Source organism: Pagrus major, chromosome 5 (assembly GCF_040436345.1).
Source record: "Pagrus major chromosome 5, Pma_NU_1.0".
In the NCBI taxonomy this organism is placed as follows: domain Eukaryota; kingdom Metazoa; phylum Chordata; class Actinopteri; order Spariformes; family Sparidae; genus Pagrus; species Pagrus major.
In genome coordinates this window covers 11,244,632-11,260,512 of record NC_133219.1, presented here as the reverse complement: position 1 = coordinate 11,260,512, position 15,881 = coordinate 11,244,632, and the positions used below count along the sequence as shown (strand labels likewise).

The window sequence follows — 15,881 nt, the reverse complement described above, 5'->3', positions numbered from 1 at the left end:
CTGGTACCCGTCTTTGGGTCTCAGACAGAATTTTGCACTGAGAATGGGCAAAGGGGCGTTTCCTCTGTTCACACTTGAGCTCTGCCCAGCCATGCTGAACCCCCCGGCCTTCATCTCTTCCCTAGGCCATCATCTGGTCTCTCCCAGCAACAGAGTAATGAAGTAGGGACCATTATGGTCACTATAGCTAACACTGGGCTAATGGAGTTCAGATAGAGGACCAGCCCACCTCTACCCATTAAAATAGGCGAGAGCAGTTAAGACACAATTAAGAACTGGGAAGGCTGAACCCTGGGAGCCATCCCTTTGAAATTCAAATATGCTCTTCATTTTTGTGGGTGACACATCACTCAATCAGACTTTTTATGCTCTGAGTGAATGTGAGCCCTTTATGTGCTATGGATATGAATATGGTGTATTAAACTATATACACTGCAATGCTCTACAAAGTTTGCAAAGTTTAGAAATAACTTCACATGCCTAGATGAATACATACACTTGCTAACAAACAAGTTTGCTGCAATCTTGGTCACAGTCTGCCTGAGCCTTTAATGAGGGACTTTTTGTCACCATGGATCTCCTTCTGATCCTCGGCGAGAAGTGAAATTCCTGCAGTCAGCAGTCAGCACTTCCCTACACAGTAGCTTGCTGCTGCAGAAATCCACGAGCCAAGAGATTTTTGAGCTCCAGTGCCGCCATATTTGAGGCTTCTGTCAGATTCCATGTTCAGACTGGCCCCTGCCTTGGCCACATGATTTGCTACAGTCCTAACTCCTGATGCCAAGAACTGTCTTCCTCTGACTTCTGACATGAGCCATCTTTAAACACTTTGCACTGCGCTGCATTCTCTCGAATTTCTCCTTTTCCTGTATCTGTCTTCTCCCTCACATTCTCTTTTACTCTCTCTCTCTTTCATTTGCCTCTCCCCTTTGTGTTCCTCCTCAGCGATCTGGCTTACAGCTGAAGCTGATTCAGGCATGGAAGGGATCAGATGATTTCAGCTGGAAAAACTGCATTCTTTTCGCATATTGCTTTGAACCCTGCTATTATCCAGTTGCCTGTTTTACAGTAATACCCTTAAACAGAAAGACAAAGATGAAGAAACCTCTGCACAGTCTGTGTCTGGTCCAACAGCAGTTGATTTAAAACAATATCAGTGTTCAGAGTATCATCACCAAAAAACAAAAGGTATTTTCTTTACTTATAGGACCCTCCTTTTACTTACTGTAAGTACTGCAAAATCCACAGTACTTATTTGCTGACAGTTTGGATTTCATGGAAAATTGGATATAGCTCCATTATGATGACATGTGTCATACATGATGAGAGTAGTTCATACCATGTTTGGGGTGTGTTGGACAGGGCTGAGGTGAATACAGGGTGTATCCCTTTGGGGGTCCCGAGAGGTTCCAGGGTGATCCAGAATGGGCAATGGGCGTTTCTCCCTGTTCACACTTGATCTCTGCCCAGCCATGCTGAACCCCTCGGCCTTCCTCTCTTCTCAGGGCCATCATCTCCACTTCTCTCCATGCAGCAGAGTAATGGAGTGGGGAACATTAGGGTCACAGTGGCTAATACAAGGCTAATGTGGATCAAACAGACGCCCAGCCCACCTCTACCTATTAAGCACGCGAGTAAATGGGAGACTGTTAAAGGACAATAAGGAGGGAGTGTCCAGGCACCAGTGGTTTTACTGCTGTCTCAGCCTCTCACAGCACAGTCATAATATTTCAGTGCTTGCTGTTAGTCTTTATATAACAAAAAATGTGAATTTAATATTTTGACATTTATAGATAAATTGCTGTTTTAATCCCTAATTTAATAGCTTCAGCTGCCCAAAAGGTTGCTTGCCCCCTCCATTTTAATTTAGAACAATACAAAACCAGTAAGACCTGCTAAAATAAATATTGTATTGCTATTATTTGAAACAAATAATGTGATGCCTGAACCTCATCCTCTGTACATACTTTTCTCCATTATTGAAACCCCTTTCTTACCTGTTCCAGCCTGTCTCTATATCTTCCTGGTCAGTAACTATAGGAGGAAGGCCATTATTGCAGATAGAGGTGTTAGCAGTGCCGGGCCGACCTGTATTGATCGCCTGTGAGAGGACGCTGAGCGGGGGAGAAGGACTATTTGCTTTAAAGTTCAATGGCTCTCCACTGCTGTTAGTGTTGCAGCCGCAGGAGCGATCGATATCTGGACAGGGACCCATGTCACGAGACACGCACCCCATTTAGAAACATCATAATACTGTGCCGATGCTGTTACCCCACAGCCAGAGTTTGTGTTTATATTTTTTTTCCTCTTTACCCACCTCCCTTGTGTCTAAGTTGTCATGTTTCCCCTTTGCACCTTACAAGCTGCTTTCTTATTTTATACTGTAGGCTGGGTTTTAGCATGGCGGGCTGGAATCAGTGTGAATTGTAATTATAGATGATACACATGGCTGGAAGGGAGAGATAGAGGGAAAACACAGAGCAGAATAAAAGGCAAACAGTCATTTGCAGCAAAGGTAGGTGTCACAAGGTAACTGATTATGTAAAGAACACAGTGAAGGTGTTCAGCGGTGTGTGTGTTTTTTGTGTGTGCGCATCGCACACCCCTTGTTTGCCTATGAAATAAAAAATATATAATAAAATGTGCTCACTGCATTTCTTGGCTGTGGTTCAAGTGCTAAGGGGGAAGAAAGAAAAAGGGCGCGATTGTTTCTAGTTCAAGGTGTGTAATGCACAGAGGCGTACATACATAATGGGGTATTGTCAGGGGGTTAGTGTGAGGATATTAATGCCCTGGTTTGTCCATGCTATTTGGTGCAGTGTAGCTCCCTGAAGGGAACAGTGCGAGTAGGCTGCTCTAACTACTCTACCCCCTCCACACCCTCTTCCCCCAAGGCCCCGACTAGAGGTCACTCTGTTTAGCACAAGAGGCGAAGCCCATTTTTGCCGTGATGGACCAAATACATTCCTCTCGTCTTGCCTCTCCTCTGCTGGTAAACATAAATGCCCCGCCTTGCCTCATTGTGTCCCGAGCGCTCACCCTCTTTTTAAACCCTCTCAGTATCTCTGCTCATCCCTCTGTGTAATCCCTCTCTACCCATATGCATATGCATAACTGCTCTATGGCTGTGCATACATTTGCATCAGACCCCCCTTTTGATGCCACCCACCCCCCGCTCCCACTTCCTTCTACCAACACTCCTACCTCTGCCAACACTCCTCCCCATAGCCTCCCAATGAACTTGTTTATCTTTGAACGTTTTCGCTGGCATTTGAACTCATCCCATCGATTTCTGTATGGCGAGAGGTTGTGAGGCAGTTCCTTAAAGGGGTTGAAATCGACCATCTAAATATTTGACTAAGAGGTCACTGAGATCGCGCCAGGCCCGAGCGAGAAATACAGGCGGAGGCGCAATGTGAGAGAAAAGGGGAAGTGGCTGGGCGTCTCCAGCAGGAAGAGGCTGGAGGGAAGATCCAGCTGGAGGAGGAGTGCTGCAGCAGGATGCAGAGAGGAGAAGGGAGCAGAGGGAGGCTGCAGTGCTGAACATAGGTTGCATTTTACTTGGGCTCCACAAGAGGGTGCTGCTGGACAATCCATTCCAGACCTTCAAGAGGAAGAGGGAAAAAAACTTCCAAAACACCACATATACTTATACATATTCACATTTAAACAACCTCCACTCTTACTTTTTCAAGCAAAGTTATGTACTTATACTTAAGTTGCAGTTCTGAAAACTAAATTGATTGTCCCTGCACTTCTCTAAGTAGCGCTATTGTGCATGTGTGACAGTAATTACATGCTAAGCCGTCAGTGACATCAACCAAAATTGACTTCACTCTTCCCTTGCACTGTCAATCCATCGTTTTGCCTGAACAAAAATGTGTTTCAGCGATAAATCTGAATGGAGAGGGGTCTTGACCGACACAAGGAAGAAATGTGAAATAATGAATCTAATTGAATGTCTATTAAAATTATAATTTCTGCCTGATTGGTAAAAGTGAGTGGCAGTGTCCAGAGTATTACCTGCCACAGTGTTCCTCACTTCAGTCTCTCCCTCCTCTCTCTCTCTTTCTGTCACTCTGTCACCTCTCTCCTTCTGTCTTCATCTGCACATAATTTCAGACCTCTCGTCATGATTCACATAGAATTCAATCCTAAATTGCAGCATTAGGGTATACAGATGACAACATTTGCACTTCAATCCCCTCCCATTATGCCCACCATGACAATAGCCCCAGGGCACACAGAGGGGCTCGTGTACCATCTCCTCTGGATCCTTTATGCTTAAATGAATAATGCATACAAATATTCACTGTTAAACAAGTGTGTGTCCTCAGTTATTAGCTTAGCACAAATTATGTATTTTACTGTACATTTACCTTCACCGGCATATGTTCCTTGTCAAGTCAATGCTAGATTTTGAAACTTGGAAAAAAAGGGGGGATTTGCATCAGAAACATTAGAGCGGCGCTTGTCTGCACAAAAGCCACGCTCTACATAATCCACTTGTTATTGGGAGTTGTTTAAATAATGGTAATTACTGATCTCTTTACATTGCATTCTCTCCCATTAACAAGCTGTGTGTCTCCCCCTCTCTTCCTCAATGTCTCTTTCTCTTGCACTACAGTTGTGTGCTGCCGTGGTGTCTGTAATCGTGGTGTCTGTTGTCATGGTGTTCAGAGCCCATGCCAGATGTCATAGTTAACTTTGAGGGAGAGAGAGAGAGAGAGAACTAGCTAGAGGCTATTTTGTTGTCAGTGATTTAGATGAAACACAGAGATGTTAAAATGTTAGGCTTGCCCCACAAAGCTTCCCCTTTTTCTTGCTTTTTATAATTTTTTGAGAGAGATGGTAAATTTACCTTGAGGGTACACAGCCTTTTGCTCTGTTAAATACAAGAGACTCACAAAGCATTATTTGAAATCGGCATGAACAAGTAATTATCAGAGAAGAACTGAAAGGAGCTATGGTAAAAATGCGTTTACGTTCTTTAAATATAATGCAGGTTAAAAAAAGAAGAAGTCCCAAGTGGAAATTGATTTTCGAATGTGAAATTTCATTGTGTCTGTTTGATTTTACCTGACATGTTTTATGTTGTGTATCCAAATGTTGTTTTACACTCAGACTAAGATGGGTGAGCATTGCTTATTGTGAATCATATCTTTCTGAAAAGTAGTTTCTTATAATCAACCATTATCCACATCTCGAACCCCTCAACATGCAATTCTGTTGTTTTGACAAGCTTCTGCACTGATGTACGTTTCTTCTCTCTAACTTGGAAGAAGATACAGTACAAATAACTTGGTTTCAAATTATTCTTTATGACACCTAATGCTGAATTAGTAAATGTAAATCTGATTTGAAGCCATGTAAAGTACATTTACATTGATGTAAAATATGAATAAAGTGTAATTATTAGGTTACGTCATTCAGTTAGAAACTGTTATTTTTTCTAGATGAAAACAAAAACAAACACATAAAACCAATTATAAAGAGTTGAATGAGTCATAAATGAATTAATAACGATATATAAGTGCATGCATATATACTGTATGCATGTGTGTACATCACATATATTTATGTATTGCATGCATAATTTAGATAAATATGTATATACTCGCAAATTAACTAAAACTGGACACCCATACTTTTGTAATACACGTATTGTATCTGGAGTATGTCATTTAAGCTAGCTTTATTTTCTAAAATCAATAATTGTATAATATGATACTGCAGAGTTACAGAAACACTGAATCGAAGTGTTTGTACATATTTAGGTGAAATATTGTATATTTGAAAATGAAAGAAAAAATATTTTCACTAAAGTTGTTGGTAAATCAATTAATTAATTATGTTTATTATTATATGAATATGTAAATGTTGTAGATACTGTACAGAGTGGTGCTGCTGCAAATGAATTAGACTCTAACATTTTACATTTAGGCAATAATTCATCAACTAACTTTTATTGGTTTAATTTATGGGAAAGCAATTTTCACTACCAGCACTGTGGTAAACATCGTTAATCAAAATACATTATTATAATGAAGCTGTTTTAAAATGTTTATTAAAGGAAATAAAAAAGGGGTTACCCTTGCTTTGTGCATCTTTCCATTGTCGTGATAATTAATAGCTAAACTGAACGTTTTCTTTGCCAATGCAGATGAGGAGAGAGTGCCAGAGAAAGAAAAATAGCTGGACTATAAATTTAACAATAGGTGGACTTAACCTTAAGTGATGAACAGTATGTAATATTACAGAAGTAGTCTCATGCAAATGCACCCCACCGCCTCACACAATGCTGGAGTCGACTGCCAATTAAATCCATTGATGTAAATGCCAAACTAGTTGGCTGATGCTCATTGGACAGTGGGTGGCCTCTGGAATTTTACATTTAGTGTTTCATAGTGAAGAAGTGATTGTGTGTGTGCACATTTTTCTCTGCGTGTGTCATACTGTGTTGCTCCAGGTTGAAATTATGATTCTGAACTGTTTTGGTGAACAGAGATGAGTCATCTTTGTATCCTTGGCATCCTGGGGTAGCAGCAACAGTGTTAGCTGTTTCATCATTTAAATTGTTCAAATGCAATTATTCGAATGTCAAGATATTAGATGGCACAGAAAAATGTTCTGGTGCAGCTTTGCTATCGTTACTGTTGCATGAAGTATGTATACCAATCTGTTGTCCAGTAATATAGTTGACCTCATGAAACACTTAGCGACACTGTACTGAGACTTGCGTCACAAAGTGAAGTGTTAACCCCCACCCAATTCAATTTGTGTCATTTAGTGACAGCCCGCCCTCTCTCCCTCTCTCTGTCCCTGGTTCTCTCTCTCTCTCCTGCAGCAGGGATGAGGGATCAGCCACCACCACCACCACCACCACCCCCTTGAGTGCCATTTGTTAATGAAGGCCAAAGTGTTAGATGATAAATATGGTTGAAGAGAAATGGCACATGTAAGTGATCTCATTTAGGAGCATTACATTTGAATTTATTGGGGTACTTAGAGGGGACAGAGGGGCCATGACTCTGAGGGAGAGGAGAAGGGTGCAGATGACTGACTTAATAGACAGTGGGGCAGGGCGACTTAGCGACCAAAGATATATACTGTAGCCAGAGAAGGATGCAAGTTTTGTGTGTGTATGTGTCCTTACATGTAGCTGAGTGTATGCACTGTATCTGGGTGCACATAAGCTAAAGTTTTTGAGGTGGGTGGTTGAAGTTAAGCAACGGTCTCATTTAACCCTGTTGTAGTGCCTCTTTTTATCCTTACTGCTTTATTTTAGGTTTAGGATTACCATGTCAGCCTTTTGTTTTGAATATTCAGTTATAACATGAGAGTATGCCGCCTTAAATTTTATAATGATACACCACGCGTGTCTACTTTTCAAAGTCGTATTTTCCTCACTGAATTTGTTGGAAACATTTCAATAATCATTACCATCATAAACCACTGTTTGGATGTAAAACCAGTAAAACATGAGACTTACAAATAGAAACAACAAAAACATGTTTATTAAACAGGCATTGATTTGTGTAGGGACATGTTTGGGGAACAATTTTCACTTCGGGACTCTTTTTTTTCTGTGTATAATCCTCACATCAGAGAAAAACAGCTTTGCAGGAGTGAGTTGCCTGCTTGCATGGTTCAGGCTTAATTTATGTTCGGTTTTGTTACAGTAACTACACCCATATTGTGCAGTCAACTATTCAGAAGAGTCCTACAGTATCTATAAACATTGGCAGAGTGAGACACACAGAATAAAAGACCTGCAATACCTCCAACCGGTTGACACAGTTTGGATTGCAGAAGACGAACAATATATTCAATCCATTTCTTGGCCCCGATGCATTTAGTAAATACAGTGCCTACTTGGTAAGAGGGATGTTGACAGAAAATCAAAAGCAATGTAGCAGCAGCGTCCTATAATGGAGACTTAGCTCTACTTTACACTCCTCTTACAAAGATCTACGATTTGAAAACAATCAATCCCTTCATGAGAGCTTGTTATTTTCTCCTATAATAAAAGTAACGGCTTTTCATCATTCTTTCACAGCACTGATTGTGTTTACACTGGAAATGTAAGCATTCATGGCACAAGTTTGAATAGAAAAAGAGGATATAGAAAGATTTTTATTTGTAAGAATCCCACTCTTTCTCTTTTCCTTCCTTCACTTCACTGTTGAATTTTTGTTGCTGTTGTCAGATGTTATTGAGGATTGAAAATATTCACATGGGGAATTGACGGCTTGCCATGAACGGGGCACTGCATGGCTCAGAGCAGCAGCATATGTCTCCTCCCTTTCTTTAATTTGAGGCAAAGGAGTCTGAAATTTATCAAGGTATTTCTTTCTGTAGACACATGCCTGTTTATGGTCAATTTTGTCTCCATTTACTCCTGGAAGTTTCTATTTCCACTTCTCACTTCCTCTAACATTTTGCTCATTTTCATCTAAACAAAACATTTTTTATGTGATACTGTATCCGTTATCTGACATTACACAGAAACATCTGGAGTCTCAGTTGAACCAGGTGTTGATGTTGCAAATAAGCTTCCTTTATAAGCGGTTAATGTTTTGACTCACTACAGACCAGTGGACCGGAGTAAATGTTTCTTGTTGTGGCCCAATAACGCACTTAAGAGGACCTTGTTTGTCTTTTTCTACTAGACCCTGCCTGTGGCACAGTCTCTATTAGGCCCTGTTACGTTTCTTCTCACAAATGACCGTTTAACCGTCTTTTCCGTACCCTGACGCCTCGCATGTTATTACTGCCATTGTCTCTCTTTCTGCTGTTTACATGTGTGAGGCTGGGCCCTTTAATATGCGAAGAGCTTTTCCTAGGCTTTCCTACGGGCACACTGGTCTGTGTTTACTCCTCAGTCAAAATGCCTCCTTTCCACAAGTTTGACATGCCTTTTTGTTGCCATGGTAAGCCCTCCCTTAAAATATATATTTCTGCTTTTGGCCTGGATGGTTTTTTATCTCAGTGGTTTAGAGCCTGTTGCCCCCAGGGCCAGATTTAAATGTGTGTGGGTCTTCAAGGATTTCTCTGCAGAAAAGCCGTTTGGATTGCAGCCTCACCGCCATACAAGTGCGACCGAATTGTGTCATTTCAGGTTTTTGAGCCATCATTGGAACCAAAGGAAAGTCCAAAAGAGAAGCAAAAAACACAAGACAAAAGCTGATGAAAATGGACCAGATTGGATTATGTCAGACTTGGCATGTGCCTCGTTATGAAGGAAGTCTTCGTTCTGTCTTATCACACTCTGCCTTACAGCTAAATGAATAAAAAAAAAAAAGGCAAAGCACAGCTCTGCTCCTTGGAAACAACAGCCAGATCGTAACTGTAAATACTGGCTTTAAGTGGTGTGGGCTCTGACGACTTTCAATCAGAAAACAGGAAGTGAGGGGAGGCAAAAAACATACACTGTGAGATTGCACCAACTTTGGGGACATGGACCACTTTTTATACAGTTATAGATGGGGCAATCTTTTCAGCACTTGACATTAAATTTGCCCAGGAAACTGCTTTCTTATTGGCTCATGTCACAGACTTGGAGTGAGGATCCTGAGCATCTGCCAATGGGTCTTTCTGTCTAGAGAACCACTACAGTATGTTCAGGTGGGCTCATTGAGACTATGAAATATGGACAGAGCCTTGCTTTGAACCTGCATTCTTTTTAATGGCACTGGTTTCTGGTTTCCACTGGTTTCTAAAAGAAGATGATTGTATGTAAGCTTATCAAACTGTTTCTAATGGATTAATTGTCTCAATCTCTAGTTTTAAGTCATCGTCAATACTGCATGATGTTGACTTTAAATATGGTCCCATTGAGGGTAAAATAGACAATAAAGCAGAATATGCTTTCAGGTGTTGCTACCTTGTGATTGACAAGTTGCTACCACCTTCGGTTCTCAGTCTGATCTAATCAGTATCTTCCCCAGCTCCTATACCTCTTGTCCAAATATGGTCTCTCCTGGCTCCAAAAAACCATTACAGCAACGGCTACAATGCCATACTTGAGGCTTCAAAATGGTAGTCCACAAAAAAATGGTTGACGTCACGTTGGGTACTTGGGTGGGCTCAATTCTCAGGGTGTATATATGAAAATCTATGAGATGGAAACAAGGGTGTTTTAAATGCTTTAAATCTCGTAGAGAGAAAGTATACAGAGGCTTCCTAATGCTTGCCATTATGAATTATCTTTAAATGGACAACATTCAAAATAAATAGTTCACAGAGTGGGTCTGTTTGGGTATGAAAACACATTATACCTTTTTTTTAAGCATGAATTTTGTTGAGCTTCTTTTTCTCTCATTTTCACATTACCTTTAATTAGTGCGACTCAACCTTGGTGTCTCGGAGAGCTAGGAGACTGCATATTTGCAACATTCAACAGGTAATCAAGACTGATTTAGCCCTGAACATAGCCTAATTGCATTAGATCTCAGAAGCATACTATAACCATCATAACTGCAAACAGGAGCAAAAAGAGGTTTCAGTCTCAGAAAGGAAAGGGTTTCCGTCTTCACTAGCAAGAGAGAGGTTTATGATTGTGAGCACTACATTTGAAATACCAAAGCCAATGTCGTACAATATTTGTAAAAAAATTGTATTAAAGTAAAAGGCATTGGCATCTTTTGTATAGGATTGATTGACCTTTATGTCCGTCCATGTAATTACTATTTGTTTACTATTTGTGTACTATGTTCTGTAAAACAGAATTGATTGTGTATAGTATGCCGTTATGTTACTCAATGAACATGCTCTGTTCACTCTGCCTTGTCTGAACCCCTTCTGTATCACCATGAAGCCCCTTTAGTGTGCTGTGACATGTCCTGAAGTCCTTGTTTAGCACCTCTCTCTGTGTGTTCAGGGTGTGAACTGATACCTAGTGTCAGCGAGCGTCAGGGACAGAATGGTGAGAGAGAGAGAGATAGCCGAGGTCTACATACACGAAGAGGCTGCGAGGATTAGCCCTGAGAAAGCAGGAGGCACACTGGGGAGAAGGAAATGGAAATGGGAAGAAGTGAAGAAAGAAAGAGAGAAGAGTGAAAGAGAGAGGGGTTTAATGGGGGGCGGTGTCAATTTTCTCCAATTTAGCTCAGGAGGAAGCTATTTTCTTGGAATTAGATGGTCGGATCAATGCAGCTTTACAGCCATTTATTAGTGCATGGTGACATCAACTGTTGCTGCATTCATCACCAGGCAGAAAAAACAAAAACAGTATATTCACAGGGCTCAACCTTATCAGCACTTGTAAGTTAATTATGCATTTAAAGTGGGGGGCAAGAGTTCAGCAGTGAAACACTTTGATTGAGCCCTTTGAACTCAACCAGGAAAGAAATCAGTTCTCTTAATCCTGGCTCCTATGTGATCATCGTAGCCGTAGGATAGAGACCTCTGTGTCCATCATCTCACGGTCAGCCAACTGCAGCACCATTACTAATGCAATCACCCCTGTGATCTGAACTTCAGAACCTTGCACCAAAGTAAATAGATAAACATGTCAAAGATATGGAGCAGAAGAAAAAGAAAAAGAAGGTGTGAATGAGTCATCCGCGAAAGGTTGATCTAGTGTGGACCTCTAGAACTCTTCCAGCTGGTCTTGATAGCCTGAGGTGATATGAGCTGTGTGTTATATGATCGTTTTGATCATACAAGTAATGCTCCCTCTCATTAGCACAGGTTATGCTCTCAGCCTCAAGTAGTTCACACTTTCCATCATCTTACCCAAAGAGACCAACATGGAAAGATCGGGCTGAAAAGTTAAATGCTATTTGCATCCTCGGAAAAATAAGGAATAGTGTAGCATAGTGTGTGGTGTAAGCATATTTAAAGGAGTGTGGGTGTATGGTGTATGGTGTGAATCTCAAGGGTTTAAGGGCATCTTCCGCTGAGCACATCCAAAGTCAACATCTGGAAAATAGCAGGTTGTGCAGAGATCCATTTCAGTATTCCCCAAACTCATAAACACTCCAGATCAAGGGCCAAACACACCTCTGTTTCTATCCTAAAGAAATCTATTGCCACAGTTTATCAACTTTGATTGGTTAACACTCTCAAAATGGAACCCTTCATAATTTAGAAGCCGCTCTAAATGCAGCTGGCCGGGCTACATCTAAATGTTTAAAAGTCAAGTGAAGGGAGGAGTCGGTTAGACCTGAAGTTATGTCCTCCAAGGGAACTTTACAAAGATCCTCTCACAGATTTATAGCCACTTACCTAGGAGTCTGAGTCGATATTCATAAACGGGGCTTCAAACAAAGCCCCCCATCCACTATCCGTGCTTGTAAATAAATACAGATATGCCTCTTTTACAGACAGCAGCAATCTAAAATATTACCACCAGCATAATTTTACCACACACATTAATATTTTACGGCACATTGTATTTTACCACATTGAATCTTAAACTTTCATGGCCGGCCCCAAGGATTTTATTCCTTAGGAGTCTGTATCATTATTAGCCAAGATGTATAGCAGGTACAGCAGACGATCAGCTTGCTTTTGTACTCTTCACAGTTTCATAGATCATATTTTCATGAAATCAATAGAGTCAACAGTGCTATCCTTGTCACTTTAATCAAGTCTTCTGAAGTTGAATGACTTAGTGATTATTGGTTTTTGGCTGCATCCTGCCCTTGGAAGGAAAATAAAAACTAAAAACAAAAAAATAAATACATATAAAATGTGTGTAACCATGCATCTTTAACTAGTCCTACATTTCTTAATTTACAAGGTATCAGTTCCTAAAATACAATCCATAGACAGATTTATAAATTGCTAATGTAATGGTAAGACCCTATTAAATCTAGTTTGAAGTGTTTAGTTTTCCATCTAAACAAGTAAAACCCAACCTGTACAGTATCTGCCTCATTATGATGGGAATAAACTCTTAACATCTGCACATGTGTATTTGCATCTGTGCTTGTGTATATGCCTGTGCAGTGATTTAAGTGGTTTTAGTGTCAAAACAAGTCTAATGAGCTGGCACAGTAATTATCAGCCATTTTACTCTCACTTTAGCTAATTGAGGCTTCATGTTAGAGTTAATACCACTGTCTGTACACGGTTTTACAGTTAGCAAAATGTTTGTCCAGAAATAGTGCTGCCAATAATTTAGATTTTTAATTTGTGCATGTCAGTGTTTTAATATCTCCCTATTAATGATACTTATGAGTTTTGACAATCCTCCCCAGATGGGGGTCATTGATCAGCTCCTGTTTAGTGTATTTTTTAATAATGCAACCCATAATAGTATCAAAGTCAAAAAGGACAAGTAGTTTCTTGCCTCTGATTTTCTTTAACAGTGCATTAAAAAGTCTTCGTATGGATTTTTTTCTTTTTAGCATAAGTAATGATTTTCTTCCCTTGCATCTGTAGAGCACATGAGCCTATTGGTATTACCACATTTGATTTATGCTTGCAAAAAGGCTCATCACTGAATACAGTGGAAGTGATATTTAAGAGGTTCTCTCCATTTAAATTTTCTCTGCACTTTTTCCCTAGTTGTCTATCATGTTTCTGCCTCTCTTCCTCCTTCCTCACTTCGCTCCATGTATTTGAAACGCTTCTGAAATTCTTGTATTATCCAGGTTACTATGAGTTGATCCCTAGGCCCTTTGCTCTTGTCAGGAATCTCCCAGGCTATCGGGCTCCCCCGGGGCCCTGTTTCACACACCAAATTGATGTCTCCGACTGGAAATGACACTTTCAGCAGGATTTGCCATTCTAAACCACCTCAAACCCATGTGATCTCACCCATTCACTCTCAGAGGGATTGCCTTGAAATGCACCATAGCTTCAAAAGCCAATGAGCATAGCATGCTTGAATGAAAAGCTGATACATATCCTATCAGGGAAAAAAGGAAAAAGATATTCTAAAATGCTGGCAATGTAAAACAGTATTTTTTGTTTTGAACAAAGACCAACAGTCCCGTGAATACGAAGGTATTGCATGAATTTTCATGTGTAGGTGCTTTTCCACCATTTGCTTTATCTTGTTAATATCTGTCTCTCTCTGTCCTTCTATGAATACAGACCCAGATGGTATGATTAATACATGCTATTCAGATCTCGCCATCATTTTCTAACACTCCATTTAAAGGAAGAGCACAGTGACCATGTTGCTTAAGGACTAGTTATGATATAATTTGACGCTGGAGTAGAAGGAAAAGAGAAAAGGTGTGACCAAGAATCCCTCCCTTGACTTATTTTCATCCCCAAGTCTTTTTGGGGCTGCACGTTTCTCCTAGGGGGCTCTACAGACTGGCATAATGGATAAGGGCAAGGGTGTGAAAGGAGCACCTTCAGGCTCCTCATTCAACTCTCCCAATCTCTCCTGCACACACTCTTGAGCTGTGAAGGCCTTCTTTCTTTGCCCTGCTAGCATGGGAGCCCTGTAATAGGCTCTAATTGATAGGGAGGTGTTGGGGTCTTTCTGTATGGGCTGAAGGGATGAGAGTAAGAGAGAGAAAGGGGGAGAGAGAGAGGATTACATGTGGGCATGTGGGGTGGAGCGGGGGAGGAGGAGAGGCTGTGGAGTGGTCTAGGCCCCGTCCGTAATGAGTCATTAATTTCCTTGCAGTTTTGTGGCGGTTGGCTCATTACTGGTCTGCAGAGGAGCAGGAACAAAGCTCTGGGTAGGTAGGAGGTGAGCTTAAATAGTTGGGGCTCAACACTTCCCAACAAAAGGAGGTAGAGAACGTTGAATGGCACTTGGAACAGATGCAGTAAAAAGTGGCAGATGCAAATTGCGGGAGAGCAAGTCTTCCTTCAAGCGCTTTTCTCTTTTTATTTTGTCAGACTGCAGCCTGAGAGTCTAATTAGTTAGTGAGGTGTTTCACTTCTGATAGGGCTGTGTCTCGTTATTGTCACAAAGAGGATTCATAGAAATGGGAGGAAATGCATATGTTCCACAGTCCCCAGTGGAAGCTGCTCAATAGTTTAACTGATTTAATTATTTATGTTACCCTATAGAAACTGAAAGACGTGTAATATTTTTTATACTATGAAGTTGTATTGTATATCGTTTTAAATGTGATAAAACAGTATGAAGTTGATGCCCGCAGGTATTTAATTATGTTTTTAATTATGTGTCCATGCTCTTCTCCCTACAGGCAGAATGATTATGGACAAGTTGGCAATGGTTCTAATGAAAACGCGGTCGTCCCTCGCTTTGTGGAGTGTGTGGACCATGTGTCGAAGGTCACCTGTGGGGCAAATCACAATCTTGCACTGACAGGTACAGGCCTGCTATGTCAAATAACATTAAGTAGACGTGTTACAATTAAACAGATAAAGATTAGAATATTTGGCTTTTAAAAATGCATCCATTTGTAAATGTCTCCATATTAAAGTTTATATGTAACCTCACTTTCTTTAATATGAAGAAAGAACTTGATCCTATCATTGACCCTTCACCTAATATGCTAGATTTTATTTTTCATAAAGTGCACCAGCACAATTCAGCTGGACATCTTTAATAAATGGAGTTAACGTCACTAGTCATGAGCTGTCACTGTGCGCTTCAAAGTTCACCTATTTTACTCAATTTTATGCGAATATCAGAGCCCTCAAGCCCTCGATCGGCACATCACCTGAGAGAGAGACAAGGAGGGAGAGAGAAAGAGAGAGTTAGCGAGAATATGGCCCTGGCTCCTGATCCATAACAGTCATTGCCTGTTACATACATTTCAGAATTCATTCAGGCTATGAAGATAATCGAGGTAGTCGACAGTTTCCCCTGCAGCCCAATGGATTTATGATAGCACTGTCAAGAAAATGAGGCGAAATGACACAGTAGCTGACTTTAGCTGCAAATAATGTGATAGGCCGTACAGTGGTGCAGCAGCAGCTGCTGTCATTGCAGG

At 40.8% G+C, this 15,881-nt stretch overlaps 1 protein-coding gene across 3 annotated transcripts in view; it reads left to right on the top strand.

The window, feature by feature from the left end:
* Positions 1 to 15,881, top strand: part of LOC140996310 (uncharacterized) — a 301,135-nt gene that overhangs the window by 94,461 nt on the left and 190,793 nt on the right. For all 3 annotated transcript variants that reach the window (XM_073466666.1, XM_073466664.1, XM_073466667.1), the window contains exon 7: positions 15,129 to 15,253. In XM_073466666.1, the coding sequence (XP_073322767.1) occupies positions 15,129 to 15,253 (125 nt within the window). The remainder of the gene's footprint in view (positions 1 to 15,128; positions 15,254 to 15,881) is intronic.